At 35.1% G+C, this 24,320-nt stretch overlaps 1 protein-coding gene across 16 annotated transcripts in view; it reads left to right on the forward strand.

Moving 5' to 3' along the window:
* CAMK2D (calcium/calmodulin dependent protein kinase II delta) overlaps positions 1-24,320 on the forward strand; it is a 338,382-nt gene that overhangs the window by 245,934 nt on the left and 68,128 nt on the right. For 15 of the 16 annotated variants that reach the window (XM_079154639.1, XM_079154649.1, XM_079154647.1 and 12 more), the window contains exons 5-7: positions 9,479-9,544; positions 12,518-12,590; positions 23,698-23,800. In XM_079154639.1, coding sequence (XP_079010765.1) covers positions 9,479-9,544; positions 12,518-12,590; positions 23,698-23,800 — 242 coding nt within the window. Of the gene's footprint in view, positions 1-9,478; positions 9,545-12,517; positions 12,591-13,545; positions 13,619-23,697; positions 23,801-24,320 lie in introns of all 16 variants that reach the window. The other variant, XM_079154642.1, reaches the window with a different exon arrangement.

Consider the following 24,320-nt stretch of genomic DNA (forward strand, 5'->3'; position numbering starts at 1 on the left):
AAGCAAAATATAGCACAGAAAAATCTTGACCTGACCTGACCTCATACAATTATCTAATATCAAATTAGAATGTTTGCTTCATTCTCTCCTTGAACCTGCTGCCTAAAAGTAAAAATGGAAAAATGGGGGGAACAAATCAAGATTAACAACTGGCTAGTTCAGAGTTCTTCACTACATAATAACTAGTTTTTTAGAATTCAAGTTTATGATATGGATAATTTCCTAAAACCTTCTGGGACCCACAAAGAAATAGGGGCAGCAGTGTTTATTTAGAGCTTATTGGATTATACACTGTACTTTTTTCACTATCATGTTATCATTACTATTATCAAGCATTTGGCTTTGTTTTTATTTTGTTTTTATTACAGTAAAATACACATAAAATTTACTATCTTAACCATTTTTAAGTGTACAGTCCACTGGCATTAAGGACATTCACATGGTTGTACAAATACCACCCAACTTCATAGCTCTTTGCATCTCACAAAGCTGTCGCTCTATACCCGTTAAGCAGTGACTCCCTATTTCCTATTCTTCCAATCCCTAATGACCACCGTTCTACATTCTGTCCTTATGATTTGAACGTTCTAGATACCTCATATAAGTAAAATCATTATTCGTTTTTGTTGTTGTCATTGTTACTGGCGTATTTCACTTAGCATAATCTTCTTAAGGCTTATTCATGTTGTAGCATGTGTTAGAATTCCTTGTGTTAAGGCTGAATAGTATTCCCCTGTATTTTGCTTATCTATTCATTTTGCTTATCAATTCATCTGTTTATGAGCACTTGGATTATTGTACCTATTATGAATAATGTTGCTTTTGAACTTAGATGTATAAATATTTCTTTGAGACCTGACTTTCAATTCTTTGGGGCATATAACCGGAAGTAGAATTGCTGGATAGTATGGTAATTCTACTTTTAATTTTTTGAAAAATCACTCTTTATTCTATGGTGCTGTATCATTTTTCATTCCTACCAACTGTGTACAAAAATTTCAATTTCTCCACATTTTCATCAACACTTTCATTAATTATGACTATCCTGATGGGTATGTGGCAGTACCTCATTGTGGTTTTGATTTATATCAATTTTTATAATGCCATCACTGCTATCATTTGCCTTAAAGAGGCATTCATTTTTGTTTTGTTTCTTGCAGTACTGGGGATCAAGCCTAGGGCCTCAGGCACGCTAGACCAATGTTCTACCCCTGAGCTGCACCTCTAGCTCCTAGGAAACATTTATTTTGATATGTATGCCTTTAAAAAACATTGTCTGAGTAGTTAATCAGACATCCACTAAGATATCTTATTAAAACAACAAAAAATATAAGAAACTCAATGACTAATTTGCCTACTTAAGAAACTCTGTTAGTATGAACAGAACAAAAATAACACATCCCAAGTGCTTTTGCTGTATTCCATATACCCTTTATTATGGTTAAGAGGCCTATTTTCATTCTTGCTTTCTCTTTTTTTTATTGTTGTAGAATTGGAAAAACAATTTAAGAATGTGAATTTTTTTAAACCATGGATTGAACTTAGGGCACTTAACCACTTAGCCATATCCCCAGCCCTTCATCTATCTATCTGTCTACATATATATAGAGAGAGAGTCTCACAGAGCTACATAGAGACTCTTTAAATTGCTAAGGCTGACTTTGAACTCGAAATCCTCCTGCCCCTGCCTGTTGAGCTGCTTGGGATTACAGGCATTTGCAACTGTGCCCAGCTAAGAATGTGAATGTTTTATAGTTCATGTATTTTACCTGTGCTTACAAAAGATAGATGAAATGAGAATGGAATTGTAAAGTACAGTTGTAGAACTAAGGGAGGAAAAAAGTGATCAGGAATAAATTAGAATAAGATGAGAGAAGGTGAAATGATATTAAAGGAATAGAGGCAAGAATCAGAGATTAGGTAGAAAAACAGGAGCAATGTTAGTGCTCTTTGAAAGGATTTAGGGTCTTATCAGCCCACCGCCTTCCCCACTCCACTTCATGACCCTCAGGTGGGAAGTGCCCATGAATACACTGTTGCCTGTTCTGGCCTAAATCAAGTTTTTAATGAACAATTCCAATTCTCTTAATTTTGTCATCTCCATTGTAATTCTTAGTAGGACTCAACTTATCTCCCTATCTCAATCATTAAGAAACATCTTGGACACAAGTATTAAAATAGCTCTTTGTCCTTTATGACTTCTGTCATCCAACATAGAAATTATATTAAAAATATTTCTAGACTCCCTCAGATAATCTACGACTTCAGAGGAGTCATCAAAAACTAGGTATTCAGATAGAATATGTCTTACATATGGAATTGATCTTAGCTAAATAAGACATGAGAAACATAGGAGAGTTGTGTTTTGAATCCCTCCATACCCAGTTGGTGTCGAACCCCCACACCTGCTGTTGCATCATCAATTGCACAAGACGGTACACCTTATTCTGCCTCCAGCAGGGTGACACTGCTTGACTCATCTTGAAACTCTGATTATTCACTGCAAACTTTGAAATCTATAAACACACGAAATAAGCATAATGAAAACTTCATAGGGAAGTTGGACATACAAATATTCTTACTCCGTGCATTCAATTATACTAAGAGAGATGTGGGTTCTGTTCTTCAATAAATGAAATACGAACATAGCTAATTGTCTTTCCAACATTATGTATTATACTTTTCCTCTCTCAATCTCTAATTCAAATGTGTGCTATCGAGTTTCTTCCACATCCAACATGGATGAGGGAAAGTGTTTCTGTTGAAGAAATGGACTGGCTATGAATTAATCACTAAGAAACTTATTTATTAGGAAAACGATAGGAGACAATTATCCTTTGAAGCAGAGGGATGACTGACTGAACCATATCAGTCTCACTCTACTGATAGAAGAGTCCACCTGTCTTTTATTTATAGTTGTACAGGTAAAAAGGGGACCAGGAGGAGCTGCTTCTGTGAGAAGCAGGATGTTAAGTGAAATCATGTTAAGTGAAATAAACCAATCCCCCAAAACCAAAGGCCAAATGTTCTCTCTGATATGTGGATGCTAGCACACAATAAGGGGGACAGAGAATAGCAGTTCACTGGATTAGACAAAGGGGAATAAGGGAAGGGAATGGGTAAAAGAATAGGAAAGACAGTGGAACAAATCAGACATAATTTTCCTATGTTCATATATGAATATACCACAGTGAATCTCAACAACATGTACAACCACATGAATGGTATCCCAATTAGAATAAGTGATATGCCAGTATGTACAATGTGTCAAAATACTCTCTACTGTCATGTATATCTAAAAAGAACAAATAAAAAAGAGTTTTAAATTTAATGGAAAGTGGTCCAATGTCAGTAATAACATTAGAGCATTCACATCTCATCATCCAACATATTTGGCTCCCTGGGATCTTCTGCTCAATAAACATTTAATAAGGACCTGCTTTGTTACAAGCACTGAACTCAATACTAGTTATTTTATAGTGAAAGAGTAGGAACTGATTCTATCTTTGCAGAGCCATACTGGTGAAGAGACAAATGTTGAACACTTGAATATACAAATACATAGTAGTGATGGTGGTATTATGAAGAATAACTCAGTATTCAAGGGGGGAGAGATAATTTAGATGGGTAGAAGTCTGAGAATATAAAATTTAAGATAAGTTTTGATGATTTTACTCAACAAATAGTAAAGGTAGACAAGTTGGGAATGTCCTGGGAGAGAGTTGAGCAGGAAGTAGCTCAGTGGACTTGAAGGATTGGAGGAAGGCCATCATGGCTAAAGCACAACAGAGCAGGTCATCAATGAGAGTAAAGATAGGCAAAGTATAAATTGGGCAGCTATGTGAAGGTCATATAAGGTATTTGCCTAGAACATCAGTAGATAGCTATCAAGGACCTTCATGCTGACATATGACAAAATTTGATGTATATTAAAGCTGCTGTGTGGAGAACTGACAGCAGTAGGACAAAAAAGGAAATAGGGTCAATTAGGAGACAATTGCAGTGTGCAGGTGACACACAGTGATGACTTGGGCTGGTGACATTGTAGTGGAGATAGAAGCCTTGAGTTGAGTTGCATTTTGGAGAGAAAATCAGCAGGGTTTAGTTCAGATGAATAGATAATGTGAAAGGTGTTAACCCTTTACATCTTCAGATTCTAGCTCAAGCATAGGTAAAACCCTAAAATCATGAATTGATGCCTATAGTTTCATTCACCCACTTAATTTTCAATCATTTACTCACTCAACAAACATTCTGTTAAGCTACTTGTGAGTGCCAGGTACTGTGTAAGGTGCTGAAGATTCAGTATCTCATCATTCAAGTGCTCTGCCTGAAAGGTCCTTATACCAGTAGTCGGCTTGATTGACTTTGTATCTTGGAACGTGGTGCTAAAGAGACCTACATTTTCCATTGCGTCCCCATAGTCTGATCCCTTAGCTCAGTGGTTCTTAAGGGATGCCTAGGGGACCTTGAGGTGAGTTGAAATGGGTGGGATTGGCACACTGGTTACCACACTGACAAGTTAGTGGTGCTGGCACCTAGCTTGGGGCCTGGAGCTGACTGACAGTCTTGCTGTGCAGGGGACAGCTCCATGGAGTGAACCTTGATCAGCTTCACTCTGACCAATGACTGCTCTCCAGTCCTCGTCAGTGGTCGAACCCATCTCCCTTTAATCAGAGGGATTAAAGAGTTTATGAGTGGGAATTCCTTAATGTCAGCATTCTCCTGGTCTTTACACATGATCTTCGGGACTGTGCAGAGACCTCTGACTTACCCTCTTCTCTCCTAATTCTGTCCAGGGCACAAAGTATGAAAACCAACACAGACAAGAAAAAGCAAGCCACTTTTCTTTCTTTGGTAGTGTGTTCTTGGGACTAATCCTCATCTCCATTACTTTAGTCTCATGCATAACGTGGGAATACCACTAGATTCTACCTCAGAGGATTGTTGCCTTGCTACTTGCAGAGCACATAGGACAGCACTTGGGCTTAGCAAATCATCTTAGTCTGCTTCACAGTCCTAGAGGCTGGAAGTCCGAGACCAGGGTGTCAGCATGGTTTGGATCTGGTGAGGGCTGTCTTCTGGTTTCCATGCTGCTGACTTCTCATTGTATCCCCACGTGGAAGAAGGAGGAGAGCAGCACTCCTTTAAAGAAATTTACACCAAAAATACAAAGAACCCAGTCAATGAATAGGCTAAGGAAATGGGCAGACACTTTACAGAAGAAGATATACAGGTGATTGATAAATATATGAAAAAGTGTTCAACATCTCTAGTAATTAGAGAAATGCAAATTAAATCAACTCTAAGATTTTATCTTACTCCAATTAGAATGGCTGTTATGAAGAACACAAGCAATAATAGATGTTGGCATGGATGTGGGGAAAAGGGCACACTTTTACATTACTGGTTACAAATTGGTGCAGCCACTCTGGAAAGCAGTGTGGAGATTCCTCAGAAAACTTGGAATGGACCCACCTTTTGACCCAGTTATCCCACTCCTCGGTTTATACTCAAAGGACTTAAAATTAGTATACTACAGTAATGTAGCCACATCAATGTTTATAGCAGCTCAATTCACAATAGCTAGATTGTGGGACCAACCTAGATGCCCTTCAGCAGATGAATGGATAAAGAAACTGTGAAATATATACACAATGGAATATTATTCAGCCATAAAGAAGAATAATATTATGGCATTTGCAAATAAATGAATAGAATTGGAGAATACCATGCTAAGTGAAATAAGCCAATCCCGAAAAACCAAAGGCTGAATGTTTTCCCTGATAAGTGGATGATAATATATAATGGGGGTGGAGGGGTGGGGGGGTGAGAGAAGAATGGAGGAACTTTAGATTATGTAGAAGGACATGAGAGGGAGGGGGATTATGAAAAATGGTGGAATGAGACAGACATCATTACCCTATGTACATGCATGATTACATGAGTGGTATGAATTTATATGGTGCACAACCATAGAAACGAAATGATGTACCCCACTTGTGTACAATGAATCAAAATGCAGTCTGAAAAAAAAAAGTAAATAAATATATATATATTTTTTAAAAAGAGCTCTAATCCCATTCATGCAGGCTGTACCCTCATGACCTAATCACCTCCCACAGGCCCCATCTCCTAATGCCATCCCTTGAAAGTTGTATTATTTGTGAACTTTTGCAAATGTTTCATTCAAGATGAAGCTACTTTTGATCTTTTCTGATGTAAATCACAAACATATAGAAAATTACAAACAATAGGACAAATCATTCTGTAGGGTAATATAATGTGAATCAAAATTCTAATATATAACAAAAATAACAACAAAAATATTTATCTTTTTGATAGCTGAAGTCTCATATTTTCACTGTACTAGATTATCCTCTTTTTCCTCCATAAGCCCTAATGTTTTAGAGATTCATAAATGGTAATAAATGTTTCAAATACATAATTGATATGCTTCATATCATAGAAGAATGCCAGCAATTTATTCACAAATCTCTAATTAGTTAATTAATCTAGCAGTTTATTCATGGGACTGATTTAACTTATGGCATTAACTGAAATTTCACATAGCTCGCTAAAATTTTTTCCAAACTCTGTAATAACTACTGCTTAATTTTGTGCTCCATTAAACCATAATGTGAGTGCAGAAATATTATATTAAATATAGGAAATTCAATAATTCCTCTTTAGGGCAGTGAGTTCTATTATAACTACCACTTTTTCCTTCTCAGACATTTATCATACATGTTGCATAAGTAATAACATGGTTTCATGATATTTTTAAAAAGTAGGAAGAATGAAAGCTAGAAGATGGGGAAGAATAGTGTCAGAGACAGTTAACTATATAATCTAAAACTCAACATTAAAAGAAGACTCATAATTTTGCTCAGTGGTAGATTAGATGCTTCTTGTGCAAGTGGTCCTGGATTTAATCCCCAGCACCAAACAAACAAAACAAACAAAAAACACTCTTAAACTATGTTTAGGGCTGTTCATTGAAAGTTAACCAGACAATTAGTTCCCCTGATTTTAGTATTCTTCTTCTAATATAGACTCCTTAAGAAATAAAACCTGTTGCTATAGATGGTTAAACTTTAAATGTATATATGATTTTTCTTCCTTTTAAGCTCATGTGAAGTCCTTACATATAGTAAATGGAATGTTAGCACGATTTCCAAACTCAGTTAATTGATTTGATTATTACTCCAACAGTCATTAATTGAGCCAATATGTGCTAGTGCTAGGTTAAGGAGTAACATAACAAAGCCGTTAGTCAAGATTTTAGTATTCAGGATCTGACAGTTCTCATGGTAGAAATAATATGGTTAAAAAACTACTATAAGTAACAATAATTACATTAATAAAAATAAATAAACTTTTTGAATTTTTTTGTGCTTTTGTGAGAGGAATTGAACCCCAGGCTTCATGGCTGGTAAGCATGTATTCTACCATTGACCTATGCCTCTAGCCCCTAGACTTCTTAATATCATTGAACAATTTTTTAACTACTTAAAATTGTAATGTATACAGGTTTAATAGGTACATGTGATCAGAAACAAAGATATATATGAGTATAGTATATCAGTATGCATATATATATATATATATATCTATATCATATTAATGTTAGTCATAGTTAAAGGAAGAAATCCCACAAAACTTTTATCATCATTATAGGGACAATATGGATTTGTTGGACATACTTTCTGGCTATTTAAGTATTTTGTTTTATCATTTATCTAAGGCACATTTGTGAATGATTATTATTATAGATTCTAACTAAGGAAAATAGCTGTGCTAATAAATAAAATTACATGTATCATGACTTTCAGAACAAGCCTACGTGAACTTTTGGATGATCATTTTAGGTACACATTTTATTTGTAAAATAATAGAATTGAAAATATTGACACCTACTTGAGGTTTGCAGAATGCAATGGGGATGGAAGAAAGTTGCATGAACATGCAGACAGATTTGTGGTTTTTACTATCCTGTCTTTTCCTTTAGGAAAAAGATTAAAATAGAGGAGAGAATAATAACCAGAAATCTCAGAAATATGCTATTATTTGATGATGTCTTAGTATCTAATAAAGCAGAAAGGCAAATGAGAACAAAGAGAAAAATCATCTTAGAGTCACACTCTGTAGATCATACCCAAAGCTTTAAACATCCACAGGTTGCTTTTCCAAAAGATTTACGCCTTCTAAACATCTAGAAAGATTGGCAATGTCATTACTGGAAAGGCTGCACTGTGCAGCGGATGGCTTGCCTGTGCCACATAAACCTGGGTAATCCTGGAGAAGGTACAGAAATTCTTTGGGCCTTCGTTTCTCAGCAATAAACTGAGCTAATGGTAAAATTACCTTAGAGGTTCTACTGTCACATTTATCTAAAAAGAACAAATTAAAAATTACGTAAGAGGGCAATTGTGAGGATTCATGAGTTAACATAATGCTTCGTACACTGCATGACACATTGTAAGTGCTCAGCAGTATTAGGTATTATAAGATATTATAGGGTTAAACTCCAAAGCTGAAATTGCCTTTTAAAATCAAGCAAAATCATAGCAGAAGAAAAAAAAAAGCTCATAAATACACGTTAAAACGGTCCACCTAATTAATAGTAAAGACCTTCATACTAATATGACATAACACTTTTAACATTTAGAAAATATTATTTTACTTATTAATAAAAATATTAAATGATTTGGGCCTATGGGCATCTTCAGTCTTGGGCATACAGGCATTTTGGACAGCAATTTGTCATGTCATCCTAATAAAATTTTTAAATGTTGACACTCTTTGACCCCGAAATTTTACTTGTAAGAAATTTTCTTCTAGAAATACCCTAAAATATGTAAATATGTGTGTGCATACACGCACATACACTTAACTCATTTTGGTGCTGTTATTTTAAACAGGAAAAGAATGCTTCTGATATGAAAGTGCTCTTGGTTTAATATAATGTGAAAAACAAATTAGTTTATTTATAAATATTACATTATTCCACTTTTGTGAGAAGAATGTGTATTTCCATGTGTGTACATGGAGAAAAGTGTACATGTTTAATGACACACAATGACAGCATCAAAACCATGGTTTTTGTTCAGAAGATTCTTAAACTATGCCATACATTTTGTTAGAATTCTGTTAATATATACAGAGACCCAAAATAAAAACTTCAGTGGAAACCATTTTCTGTAAAAGATATTTGCTGAATGTATTTATGGCATACAGAAAAATTGTGACCTCAGAATCTAGGGATACAAAAACGAATAGAAAATATGAAATGTTTAAGTTAAAGAGATATGCCTGTTAGGGAAAGTAAATATCATAATGTTTCAAAATACCTTGTTTTGATAATTTAAAAAGTAATTCAAGAAAAATGTTTAGTATGAATATTAGTTGCAGATCTACTGATATCTAATTTTTTTTCTTTCTTTAAAAGAAGTGTTGATTTTATTTGTCTCCCCAGAGTTACTGGAGGTGAATTGTTTGAAGACATAGTGGCGAGAGAATATTACAGTGAAGCTGATGCCAGGTAAGTGACTTGCCCTGGGCAAGAATCATCATTTAAATGACCCTTGTTTGATGTATATATTTATATGTGTATATTTAAATGCACCATAACAGTTCACATTTATGAGAATCTCATAATAGCATCTCAGACTTCTTTTTCTGAGAAGCCCCTCTTAACTGAAGTTTATCTCTTCTAAGGATCTCTAGGTTGATTCTTAGAAAACAGATCTATGGATCTGGTCTGAATTTTATTTTTATCAGTTCTCACCTGGGCTTGCCATGTTCCAAGGGCTTAATAGCCACAAATGGCTGGTGGCTACCAATTGGACAGAGAGATACAGAGCATTTCCATCATCACAGAAAGTTCTGCTGAGCAGTTGCACATCAAGTTAGGAAGCAGAAACGAACCCAAACACCCCAGTGGCCTCTTTAAAGTGTTTTTATTGGCTACTTAACTCTTTGGAAGTCTCATTAAAACCCTTGGAACTCTGACATGAAAAATATTCAGGTATTTCAGAGGATTCAAGGGTAATTTCCCAGTCTTGTTAACTGGCGATATCGTTATAGAAGTTTTTTAAAGGCTAACATTTTGCCTACTTTGGAACTTCCTAGGCTAACCCAGAGCAACATTTTGGGAGTGACAGAACAGAAATCCACCTGCTTGCATTACTTAGACTTCATCGTGTCAATTTCCTCAGCATTCCTTATATATTCTGTAGTTGTCCCTTATTTTGAAAAATCTGAGCAAGAACAATTAGCTCATAAATGAGATGTTATGAAAATTCAGCTACTGGCTTTCTGCCTCCATTCTCTATTGCTCTCATGGCCATGCCTCTGTAGCAGGACCTTCTGCAGATATTCTGCTGATAGGCAAGGTTTTCCATCCCTCCAAAGTAGCACATGCACACATGAGCTCATTTCTAAATCTCTGATTTTTCTCGGTTTAATGCTACTGTTTATAGCATTCTGTGACTCTCTCTGTACATAACTTTCTAATTTTTAATGGAATTTTTACTGCCAGTGTCAAATAGAAAGTTCTGTGTCTCTTGTACTATTAGTTATTCAGTTTACCTCAAATCTTTATTAGGTCTAGAAAAGGGTTCTCAGAGCAGACATAGCCCATTTGCTAAGTGGGAGTAATAATTTTAATCAAGGTAGTAAACAAGTTAGGAAACATAATTTATTTTGTCTCTCAAAGTTATGTTAAATGTGCTGGTTTATTTGAACAATATTGGCTCAAATAAAGATAGAGACTATATTCACTGTTGAAGAGCCCTATAGATAATAGGTCAGATTCTGTGAGTTGAATTATTTAATATGCATGCTTATATTAAATTTGAAAATTAACTATAATTTTTAGGATAGGTCCTACAAATAAAAATGAAGAAGCATTCTCTTCCAATTACAAGCAGAAAAGGTGGATATTCCTCAAAACATTTTTGAAAATGTGTTTTCTTACTAGCCCTTAAGAATTTAAGAATTGAGAAACAAGAAATGTGGCTTAGTGGTGGAACACTTGTCTAGCATGCACAAGGCCCTGGTTTTGATGGTGAACATCACAAAAACAAAAATTAAAATAAAAAAAATTGAGAGTTGAATCCATCCTTACTAGTATAAAATGGTAAAGATGAGTAATGTTTATTTTTTTATTTTATATTATTCCCTAGGTGCAATAAATTATGCTGTTTTGAGAAAAGAGAGAGAAATATTCCTTAAGAAAAAAAAAGGGCATGAAGTGAACATTATGATAGAAGAAAAAAAGCATCATATGATTTAAAAATAATGATAATACTCAAATAAACTGCATAGTCAATGACTATCAATGTGAGATTCACTAGTACTGTTAATAGAGCTAGAGCTAGAAAATCATAATCATGATCAATTTTTTATGTTTATACTCTAGTAAATCTGATAACTTTTTAATTCAGCAGTTTCCTTTAGAATAATATTATTTTGTACATTAAATGATTGAAAATGTCTTTATCAAATTGTTCGCTTCATCCTTAAATGAATGCAGTTCTGTTCACACTTGCATTTGAATTGCACAGTGAAATTTTACAAAAGTCATCAGTGTGGTACATTCTGCATTATTGTATGTCAGATAATAGCTCATGGGACCGTATGGGTGCCAGTCAGACAATTTCTCCTAATTTAATTAGCAGTCTATTTGACATCAGTGAGTCTTTATTAAGAATAGATAAAATTCGCATTTTGAATAGTGATAAACAAAAATTTCCCTTCACTGAAGTGTATGGAAATGGGTTTAACAATTACCAGTGCTCTAGGGAATTTTAAATTTTTATTGATGTGTATATGTATTATTTATTTCTTTGTGCAAGCTCCCCAGCCCTTCCCCAGGGTATTCTTATACTGAAGAGGGGTTTATTTTATGTCATGGGTTTACTTTAAATTCTCCCTCTGTTATTGGAGACTTGCAATTAGTTTTCCTATTGATACATTATACAGGAAATACCACTTCTGAGTCAATATGGTAAATGTGTCCCCCCTTTTTTTTAACCCTCGTTTCACCTTCCACTTCATCTGTGTTGACCCTCTTGTTTCAACACCTATGTTTAATTGTGACCTCAGATTTTAAACAGTTTAGATGTGTATGAGAAAAAAAACTAGAAATTTTATATCTCTGGAGAATTTTCCCAGAGCATTTTGGTAATTATTTTTAAAATTTTCTTCCTAAAGATGGAAATTTCAAGTTTTATATTGGATGATTTAATTTGTACACTTATAATGAAAAAACACAGCTCAAATTGTTTTGTCTGAACCTGTCACAAATTCTATGTTGGATGTCATTTTTGTTAGAAACAAAATTAGCTTTATTCAACATTACTTAATTCTGATGTAAAGCTAAAAACAAGTGAAGAACTATAATTTTTGTTTGTTTGTTTGTTTCATTTGAACTCTCATTTTATTTTGTATTCAATGTGATTATGTGCCTTTAAAATGTTCTCCCTTCCATTCTGCCCTTGTATCTTTGCAGTCATTGTATACAGCAGATTCTAGAAAGTGTAAATCATTGTCACCTAAATGGCATAGTTCACAGGGACCTGAAGGTCAGTATATGGAGTCCATAAATCTGAAACAAAGGAGTTTTTTTGTTTTGTTTTGTTTTGTTTTGTTTTTCCTGGGGAAAGGGCAGGGTGGGTGGTTATTTAATATGGTTCCTTTGCCTTTCCCACTTTCTCCTGAAAAGAGTAAATGATGAAATGATAATGCATGATGGCTCTTTCAGTTTGCTCATCTACAGGCTAAATATACATCATAGCAAAAAGGGAAGGACACTATGAAGAATATAACCTGTTACGTTTCCAAGCAATAAACTACCAGAGGCGGTTTGGGGGCAGGCTTTCCTGAATTGTCCAGCATTAGCCTGGAGATAAACGCAGCCTGTGATGTATGTCCGCCTGTAGATTTAAACACCACTTCTGTTCTGAGACCATGGGTTGCTGTAGCAGAACAACTGGTTACACATTGCTCCATTTGAGTCTGACGAACCCTTAGGCAAGAGATAATAATTGCCAGCTAAATTAAAGCACAAGAAGTTAATGATTTATCAAAAATTCATTACGTATCCTAATTTAATCTTAATGGTGCCTTGTCTGCTAATGTAACAGCTTTTAAAACTATACCAGAAAAATGGGAGAGACTAGGCAAACAGTTTTTATGCGTGGGTTGGAGGAAGAGCTCAACTACAGAGATTATATGTGTTCCAGTTCATTTCCTGGAAGAATCTATAGCCAAGAAATGAGCTCCTGAACCAAATGAAATATTGTTAAAATGGATTTTTCTAGAACAAGTGGATCCCTCCTCAGGCTTATATCTGGCAAGATTCTGATGGTTCTGAGGTAGTAGTCACTCTACTTGAGCAATATGTTTACACGACTGAAGGAGTTAAAATACAACTCCAGTTGTCTGCTAGCTCTGCACTTTAACCCAGTCTCTCTGAGGGTATACAGACAGTGAGTGTAAGCTTGGAACTAACACACGCCCCCTGGTGTTTGCATGCAGTCATTGCATTCAGCAGATCCTGGAGGCTGTGCTACACTGCCATCAGATGGGCGTAGTCCATCGGGACCTGAAGGTGAGTAATGCCGTTGGAGATTAAACCACCACACAGTTCCTAATGACTGTTCAGCTGCAATTATGCCTGTAAAGGCAAAATATAAGCAATAAAATTGTTGCTTAATGTGTGGACTCCTTCCAAAACTTTCCCTCGCCAGGCACTTTCCCTCACCACACTCTCTTATCTCATCTCTAATACACATTAGAGACATATAAATCCTCGTTTATCCAGAGAGAAATAATTTCCTAATATTAACAATAAATAGGTTGCTATATTTCCTTACACCTAGGAATAGATATAGAATTTAATGTGACTTTCAGTAGGACTAATGATCTCTTCTTCATTTTAAAATTGTTCTGTGGACATTGATCAAACATGTTATTTAATATTCATATTATATGCCCAACATTATGTAAAGAATTATCAAAATTATAAAATGTTATTATGTAGACTTTTGGCTCAAGTGATTGGGTGCTATTTTGAAGTTTATGTTCTATTTCCCCTACTATTAGTTCTGGGGATTCTGAGGACACTGAGACCTCTTGGTTCTAAATGTATTTATATCCTGGGGACCAAGATATTTGGGTCTTCTAAAAATACAGATAGGAAAATACATATACTATCAGATAATGTGCATATAACATATAGTTTTATTCTCACATCAATACTTCCTAATACTTTTAAGACTTCACTCAGTGTCTGCTACCATTGAGGACAAAATATTTTTAGATCATTTAGAAATGAAATAGTTCAAAAAGAGACTACTTTTTAAATTAATTTTCTGTTCTCTTCTCTCAACATTTTGGCTTTACTTGTGGTATATCAGAAAAATAGTGAAAGCCCAGAAATTTAAATAAAAGAAAACTACAGGGTGGGGGAAATAGCTAATGTACTATATGGTACCATATATTTTCAATTCTTTGTTTGCAACCTCGGCATTTTCTAGGCATTAGTAAAAAGGTGGCAAATTTAGAATGTCTCCTAACACTGTAGGTGTTCATTGGAAGGACCTACACGATTTTCTCTTATGTAGACTTCCCTGGCTATAATCAATTGTAAATCTCTAGTTTCCAATTCATTTAATGTTCTAGAATACACTTCTAAATATCAACAGTTGGTTACATGAAGATGTGATTTGTATGCAAAACATTGACTCAAGTTTCCTGGAATCTTTTAATTTTCATTGATTCTGAGGGTTATAACTATCAAAAGCAAGGTATGCCTAAGGGCATTTTCTTTGTGTCAAATAGAACTTCATACCAAATGTACCCATTATGATAAAGGAAAAACAGTATGTTCCTTTGAAAATTTATATCTTTGGTAATCACCCCCAAATTTCTCAGTAGCCATGTACAGCAGACACAACCCCTTTATGTTACATCTCGGAACCTGCAATACTACTTTCCTTTTCACCAAACATACAGGGACATGCACAATATTTGCGCTATTTTATTAGATACTCTATTTGATAAATCTATCACTTAAAACATTTTATTCCATGTTATATAAACTGGAATGTACTGTAAAAGTCAAGTATAAACCAGGCACAGCGGCACACACCTATAATCCCAGTCATTCAGGAGGCTGAGGCAGGAGGATAGAAAGTTTGAGGGCAGTCTCCACAATTTAGTGACACCTGCCTCAAAATAAAACTTAAAAAGGGGCTGGAGGGGTAGCTCAGTGGTAGAGCACTTGATTAGCCTGTGCTAGGCCCAGTAGTGCCCCCACCCCGCAAAATAAAGGCAAGCATGAAAAATGTGAATTCTCTTCCTGTCTGGACTTAGCTAAGCCCTTCAAAGACTGGAAATTTAATTAGAGATGGCACTGAACCTGGGACATGGGCTGTGAAGAAAGACATATTTTCTGATATGAACTAAAGTCAGTAATTAAAAACGTAGGCTTAAGCAAGTGATCTCTAGAGAGGCCTACTACCAAAAGTATTTCTATCAAAGTAATAGCCTACTATGTTACCCATCAGATTTCTCCCAAAGCGGAAGAGAATTTTGGCTGTCCATTCTCATTCTGATCTTGGGAAAGGACAGAGATAAATTTATGAGACTTGTTAGGACTTTTGTAACTGTTGTCCTAGTTTTGTCAAATTGATGACGTGGCTGGACTACAGCTAAATCTGGTTCTCATTGCTTGTTTCAGTGGACCATTTGGTAATCAGAGGACCCAAGGCATGGGCATTAGGAGCAGCAGATGCCCACCTTGAGTGTTCTAAATCCCAGCTTCGTTTTATGCCTTTACCAAGATTTGTATTCTGCATGATAAATATTCTGTTTGTAATGGTATATTTACCAATACAGTAAAATGGAGAAAAGAGTTGTACTATGGAAGCTTATTACCAGACTTTAAATTAAAAAGTGGTCCACAATGTTCCTTGGCCACATTTTTTTTTTTCATTTCCTATCCCAATTCATATGTTAGTGTACAGTTAAAATGTTTAATGCACATAAGTTTCATTAGTCCACATCAGAGAGAGAGAGAGAGAGACATGGGAAATCTTGTGTTTTTTTTTTTTTGTTGTTGTTTTGTTTTTTAATCATTATCAAGTGCATATATGGCTGCATGGGTGCTATACAATTTGTCTTTATGCCTCCTCCTGGAACAATAGATATTTAAAATTATGTATTCCTCCTCCATACCTATCATGGGACCTTAAACTAACAAATACTTGCAACATATTCATTTAATTTAGAAATGAATGCAGTTCAACCAAAAATACAAATGTATGTGGATTATACATTCATAATATAAAAGGCGATCTTAATAGATTATTGAGCGTGTTAATATTTGAATAACATAAAGAGGATGATAATATCTTCAGACTGAAGATCACCAGTTGAACATTTGGCTAACTACTACCCTTTGGAATCCACCAGATCAAAAATTATGAGGACCTAGAAATAAAACTGAGGCAATTGGAGGAAGTCCCAGAAACAAGTAATAGGAAAAGGTCCCAAATGATAGAATATTAGCATGAAGAAGTACACCAGACAACACCAAGAAGTGCCCTATGGATACATGGATTGCAGTCTTTCATCTGAGAAGCAGCCAGTGGTGGGTCAATTGATGTGGACCCAGGTTGTATTGGAGAGATCTAGCATTGATGAAAAATTACACCATTATAGTTGAAGGATAGAACCAGAGTCTCTGGGACAGTCTGGATTAGGGCAGAACCTTAGCAACCTTACGCTGCATTATGTGAATTTTTACAACATCTTTATGAGAAAGGTACTATGATTGTCCCCATATTATGTCAGGAAAATTCGGTAACCAAAAGTGAAATAATAATTTATTCAAACTAACTCAGCTAATAAGATGTGATTATGCCCTAGCAATTTGGTTCCAAGTCTACATACTTAATCACTACCACTTGTCAATTCAGTTAAATGAATTAAAAAACTTTTACAGAGGTCAAAGAATAGGTCAAAATAATATTGGGCAAGTAATTTTACCACTGGCATTAAGAACTATTCGAGGGAAATGGTTAATAAATCAAAAAGGTTTTAATAGTCCTGCCTGTGAATCTCCCAGAAATATAGAAACTTTTTATCATTAAGATCAAAGAAAGTAAGGCATATTTAAATTATAATGTAGAATAGAGGAAACATAATTTGACAATAGACTGGTGTATAAAGAAAAAAAATTCCTACTTAGGAAATTAATAAGTTGGCATTGGCCAACAGACTTTGGAAAATAAGACATAGTAAAAGTGGTTTTTGTTTGTTTGTTTGTTTGTTTGTTTGTAATGCTGCGATTGAACTAAGGACCTCTGCATGCTAGGCCAGCACTCTGCCACTAGCTGGTGACATTGAAAAAAAAAAAAAAAATGCACTGGCCACATTTGATTTAGACCATATGAAGGCAATCAATTTTGGGGGAGTAAGTACATCAAACAAGTACTTCCTTCAGAAGAATATTATGTCAAAGAGAATTTGCAGTAACAAGTGACAACTCTTGATGTCACAAGAAATATAGAAAGATTAGATGGCATAAACTCTTGTTTAAGAACCTATCAAGCCAGGCCTGGTTGCACATACCTGTAATTCCAACTTCTTGGGAGTCTGAGACAAGAAAATCTGAAGTTAAGGCCAGTTTGGAAACTTAGCAAGATCCTATCTCAAAATAATTTCTAAAATGTAGAGCACTCCTCAATACCAGAAAACAATAAAATAACATATGGAGTATAATTTCTGTGAATTGACAAAAAGGGTTACTATAGTGATGCTTTTCAAATAACCATATTTCATACAAAGTAGTAATATTTCTTCAGTTCCAATATGTTTGAAAGGATTATTAAACTACTTCATGAATAGCAATGTGGATAGGAGACTTTATAGAAACAACTGAATCTTCTAATAACAAATTGACACACTGCGAATTCCCTTATTAGAAATTCCTTTCTTTCCTATTAGCCTCCCTTCTGAATAACATTACTGAATGGAGAAATCATTGGATGGATGGGTGGATGGGTGGATGGACGGATGTATGGATGGATATGAGGATATAGATATAGATATAGATTTTAATGAAGAGAACAATTCTGGAGTTTTTTGGAGTGGAATTTCTAAAACTGCTTCAGAGAAATAAATGTACAGTCAGGTTAGAAATAAATTAGTTATTAGGGGTAGGAGAAGGATGAGAAGCATTCAGTCTTTGTTAACTATAGGTAGGAGATACCTATACCTACCTATACATTCTATACCTATACATCAAATTTGGACTTTATATTTTGAATAATTATATTACCACAAGAATTCTACTTTTTTCTGAAACATCTTTAGATAAAAGTTTAAAGTTTTAGGCCGGGTGTGGTGGCACATGTCTATAATCCCAGCCACTCAGGAGACTGAGGCAGGAGGTTTTCAAGTTCAAAGCCAACCTCAGCAACTTAGCAAGGTCCTAGGTAACTTAGCAAGACCCTGTCTCAAAATTTAAAAAAATAAAAATAAAAAGGTCTGAGAATGTGGCTTAGTGTTTGGGTGCCCCTGGGTTCAATCCCTGGTACAAAAAAAAAAAAAGAAGTAAATCAAGAAACAATAATGAAATACCAAGAGATTCCAAGAATCTGCTCATGTACCCATGACAATAGAGTACTTCCTGATCGAAAACTCAGCTAGAAACTCCCTGTGCTAGGGACAAGAATTCAGGCAATCATTCCATACAAAAATAAAAGCTCCAAATCTCTTGTACTGTGTGCAAGATGAAAGTAGCTTTTCAATTCATGCAGATTTTCATTTTGTTTATTTCTGGGAGCTTTGTTCACACACTCTCTGGCTCAGAAAAAAAGTGACTGAAAACACACCAAAGAAGAGGATGGTGAACTTCTTGTTGAAATATTGTTATTTTCCAATAGAGGAAAGAATCTCTAAAAGACAGTCTTCACTCCTTAAGAATAATATCCAAGGTAACATAAGAACAAAATAATATGTAATAATAAAATTAATAGTTTATTATTTTTATAATAGTAAAAAAGAAGGAAGTATAAAAAGAAGTAAAATACATGTGATTTTACACATGTATTCCCAATGGTTAAGTCTTATTGAGGATAGTTATCACATATGTACCCAGCTAAACCTTCCATCTGACTAGTGGTGAAAATGACCATTACCTTTACTAAATCAGTTCCTTAATAAACAATTGGAGAAGCAAGAGTAAAACTATGTGCTGTTCATAAGTTTTCCACTTATTTTATTTGCTGTAAGTCTATATATTTTTTAATACTTCAAACTCTTCTAAACAGATATACCAAGTAGACTACCTCTTGAGAATGAAACATTTTTAAAACATCAGAAAAGTTTTCTATCACATCATTTTAAAAGGAAAGAAATAGGGAATGTGGCTCTAAGACCTGGCTTTCATCTCTTTAGAACCTGAGGGGACTGAGTTATTTGATTGCCTAAGTCTCTTCCAGTTCTAACAGTGATTTCACAACTTGCCTGAGTACTTTGAGATATTTGAACAGATTCAAGAAAATCTTGGATCATATTGAAAGAAGTTGCCATTGTATCCATATGGAAATACAGAACAAAACTTACAAACAGTTGCTGCTCATTACAGCTGATATGCTATAAATGGTTGTTGACATTGAGACCAGATGTCATGGAAAATCCTGCATCATTTGGAAGCAATGGGGTGGGGAAGGAACCTATGTGTGAGAATGTCATTAGAATCTATTTTAAAAAACAACCTAAAAGTGATCACATTGTAGGAATTTAGAGTTAATCTCAATAAATAAAAGATTAACATAATAGATTTAAATGTTGAATGTCCTACACATTGAAATGGCCAGCTGTCCTGGACCGTCAAAGCTAATCACTAATGTATATATTGTCCCTACAGAGGATGAAGGTCCTATGACATGAAACCTCAGATTTCATCATTCCATAGACACTTATGAGATATAATTCATAGATGTATAATAATATTTATTTTGGAGATAAAGGAGCTAATTAGCGAGCTCCAAGAGTCGTGAGTTACCCAAGTCCACATAAAGTTAGGGCCAGCATGTGAGCCAGACTTTCACATTTCTTTTTAGTTGTAATGCTTCCCATTTCTGGCCCATGGACAACTGTCCCTCATAGTAAAGGTCTAATCTCCCTGTCTCATTCATTGTAGAAGATCAATATAGTGGTATAGCAGCAAATTAGCGTCTTTCTAAGGAGACAGCCACTGATTAACTGAGAGATTCTACTCTTTTTCACTTGGTGGAATATAACGATTAATTATCTTCCTTTCTGTGGGCATTCAGAATTTGAACTAACCCACTTGGCAATGAACTTTCTGTAGTATAATATATTTTCAAGGTGACTATAATAAGTGGTAGTGATTCAAGAAAATCAGAGTAAATGTACCTGTCCTACTTCAAAAATGTTCTTTAGAAATTCTTGGTAATTAAGCTTCCCACACCCTCAATTGACGACCGTCCAGCGGAGTCAATTTGGCGTGGGAGACAAACAAGTAGTGAGACTCTTGAATTCGAAAGGGTTTATTGATGATTCAGAAACCGGGGAACACTGGCGCTCCAGGAGAGCCGGCTTATATTCCCTCCAGGAGGTGAAGGGTAGGGCCAAGCTAGTTAAGTGAAGATCAGGGGAAGAGCTAGCTGTCCACTCATGGTAAAGGTCAAAACGAGCAGGCCCGAGCAGGAGCACTCGGGAACACAGGTGCACGCGTTGTGTGCATGGACTTAATTGAATATGGCCAATGATAAAGCACCTGGGTGTGTCTATGTTAACTGACTTCCTCACCACCGATGTGATCAAAACAACTTCTGGCTGGCTGCCAGGTGCCATCTTGGTGTAGTCCGTATGGCATAGCCCCCAACACTCAATAACATGATAACAGAATTATTCAAACAGGATTATATACAAAGAGTTACACAGAAATCAAGTTTGCATGATTTTCTTTCTTTCCTTTTCTTTTTTGGTGGTACTGGGAATTGAACCCAGTGGCGCTTTACCACCGAACTACATCCCTACCCATATTTTATTTAATTTTTTATTTTAAAATGAGGGTCTAAGTTGTAGAGCCAGGCCTGGCATTGTGTGATATTTTCAGCATATCAATGGAGCTGGCTATTTAAAGCAATCATCTGATTAAAACCTTCAATAGCAAATACTTCTTTCATTAATACAATAATCATTGTAATGTTTTCAGCTTACATTCCACAATTCTATATTTTAGGTTTGCCTAGAAGGTATAAGTAAATGTAAAACCAGTCAATGCCATTGATTTTTAAATATATATGCAATCCCCTTGAAATAGCCCTGCCTTTTCCTGTCCATAACTGCAGCTGAACAGTCGTCATGGGTGTAGGGTGAAACGCCAATCCAGATGGATTTATTATTTTCCTGGATGACCCCACAGTCAAGTCTTCTAGGTCCTCTCTAGTTATGGATCTTTGCCCCAGTCATTCAGAGGTCCTTCATGATAAAACTCAAGGAGTTCCATTTCTTCTGAATTAGCAGAGAGTTGGTGTTTAAGGGTTTAGTGCACATAGCACTGCCCAAACGCTTTCTGATTTAGTGATGAGTAAAAACAAATTAAATTATCTTTAAAAAGTTTATTTATTGATGTTACTAGCATTTTCTCCACAAACTTCAAAACCATTTGACTTAAAAGTTCCAAAATGGCTATGATTTCTTAAATGATTGGAACTCTTCAATGAGTCTGTGCTTAACAAATGAGGTCAGATGTGTATTAGCAAACATCTCTGACATCTCAATGCTTTTGAATGTAAAGGTCACAAAGAAATAGAATCAACCATTGCTTACACTTGATGGGGTTTGTCCAGGTTAGTTATTCCATAAACTAAGAGTTGGAGATTATATCTTGATTAAATTAGAAAATGAATGAATGTAGTGAACGGTAAATTTTAGTTGTGAAAGTAAAATGTCAAATGTGAATGATTTAACATGATTACATACTTCAGTATCCTCATAAACAACCAGAGTTCCAAAGCATTTCAAATGTTAGGTTTAATTAAAAGTTATTTCAGTGCGGAGATCTTTCATAGTCTTGAGACATCCTTACTCTAAAATCCAAACTAAATTATTTGTATAGTGTTGAGGCAGTTCAAAATCCTATCAGCCCTAAAGAGTTTCAAAGGTTTCCTCATATTTACCAATTATCATGATAGTGATGAATCTGATGGCAGTGAGCAGCAATAGCCTTAAGTCTGGTAACTTGATTAAAACTTACTTTCCCACACTCCAATTTCTTATAGATTTAACTTAATTTCTTCCAAGTTCTGGTTATGGGTTTTTGCTATTTTGCATGGCTGGCTTAATTAATAAATTAAACACTGATTTGGGCTGTGTTTACACAAGGTCAAAACAACTAACAGAACTGACTCAGTAAGAAGAAATTAACCAATTGGGTGAAAAAATCTGGAATTCCTTATTTGTCAATATATAAACAAAATCAGTTTGATTGAATCAGTTTTTAGATTTCCTAACAATAGTTTTGACACTTGTAGTGCCCATTGTTTCCCAACTTTTTTCAGTCTGAGATGCAGATTCCAAATTTGCTGGTTCTTAGCGCCAAGTAGGAAGATTTTGAATCACTCTCCCATATGTATACCAGTACCATATGTTCATCCAGATAACTGGACTGCATAGACTTTGCTATATATATTAACTAGCCTCCTTTTCCTAGCCACCTTCTTCCTTCATTTCTTAAAATCTACAGAGGGGATCCAAAGAAGGAAGATGGCATGGTGTTTATTTTGAAAGTACCAATGTGTCTGGATTCACTGATTGGGAAACAATGGTGTAGACACAGCCTCTTTCCAAGACTGAGTTATCAGTCCTGGAGTAATGGTGAATACCCGGAAAATAAAATGGATCTTTCCCACCATATTTTGAGATGGGAGAATAAATACATAAGCAATGTTTTGAGTCACACTTTGAAGAAATGTAAATTGTGTTTAAAAAACTGGCTTATAAAGAAGAAAAAGCTAACTATAACATTTGGCAAATAGTAGTATACTCTTTCTGCCTTTAAGAATAAACAGATTCTTAAAGACAGCATTTTTAATACATAATTCAGAGTTAAGTCTCCAAAATCTGTACAGAAATTGTTTGGAAACATTGAGGAATCAAAATCACTACATTTGGGTCCAAACTCTTGAAGTCAACTAGGATTTAATTTGCATAGTTTCATTTGCCAAATGTCTGTAGATTGGTCCAATTCTTGTTATCATTTTGCCAAGTTTCCTTCTGCTGAAAATGTCTGTGCTCTGTTAGGCTTATAAGTCAATGTCTGTGGCCAAGTCTGCACCTCAGCTGGTCCTTGGAAACATGTGAGCAGGTCAAGACAGGTGTACTCATTCGTTTGATCTCTCCCCTCTGTACAGTACTCTTCAAAATATTTATGCATCTGTCTGAAGCCTGCACACATGATCATTTTTAATCATTTCTAACCATGTTTTCCCTGCAATTTAGGAATGGCAGTCTCCAGGAGAGACGACAGTGCATGACATTTTTTTTCCTCCCCTAATCTTGTAAAAATACTGTTAGTTTTGTATAGCCACTTAAAATAGGTTCTCACTTCAATCTCTCTTTTTTTTTTTTTCCTTCTAAATAAAGCCTGAGAATTTGCTTTTAGCTAGCAAATCCAAGGGAGCAGCTGTGAAATTGGCAGACTTTGGCTTAGCCATTGAAGTTCAAGGAGACCAGCAGGCATGGTTTGGTAAGTAGGGCCCCTCTCCTTCATGCTATCTAAAATCTTTTGGATTCTAACTCTTGACTCCTACTCTCATTTCCTAGCCAAAATAAAGTGGAAATATTCATCCCAGAAACATCTTAACTAATCTTAAAATCTACAGAGATATTAAATGAAACATTAAAATGTATGTATAAATAGTTAAGGAAAAATACTAATGGGAAATCAAGAATACACATACTTTTTTCTTAAAAGGATGGAGAGAAAATAGAATTAATAGGAAGGTCATAATATACAAAGAGTACTTTTTCTGAGAGGAAGTTGATTTTTCACATACAACTTCATATAATGCTAAAGACTACTATGTAAATAGTAGGTACTCAGAAAATACAAACTATCTCACATATTTTATTAGTAATTAAATATTTTTATATATTTTATATATGTAATTATAAGCATACTTACTGTATTTCGTCTCAATTGTCTTCTATTTTGTTAATGTGCTGGGTTTTTTTTCATGAAAATTCTAATAATTGTGAAATTCCTA

The sequence above is a fragment of the Sciurus vulgaris genome (genome assembly GCF_902686455.1).
Source record: "Sciurus vulgaris genome assembly, chromosome: 9".
Taxonomy (NCBI): Eukaryota; Metazoa; Chordata; class Mammalia; order Rodentia; family Sciuridae; genus Sciurus; species Sciurus vulgaris.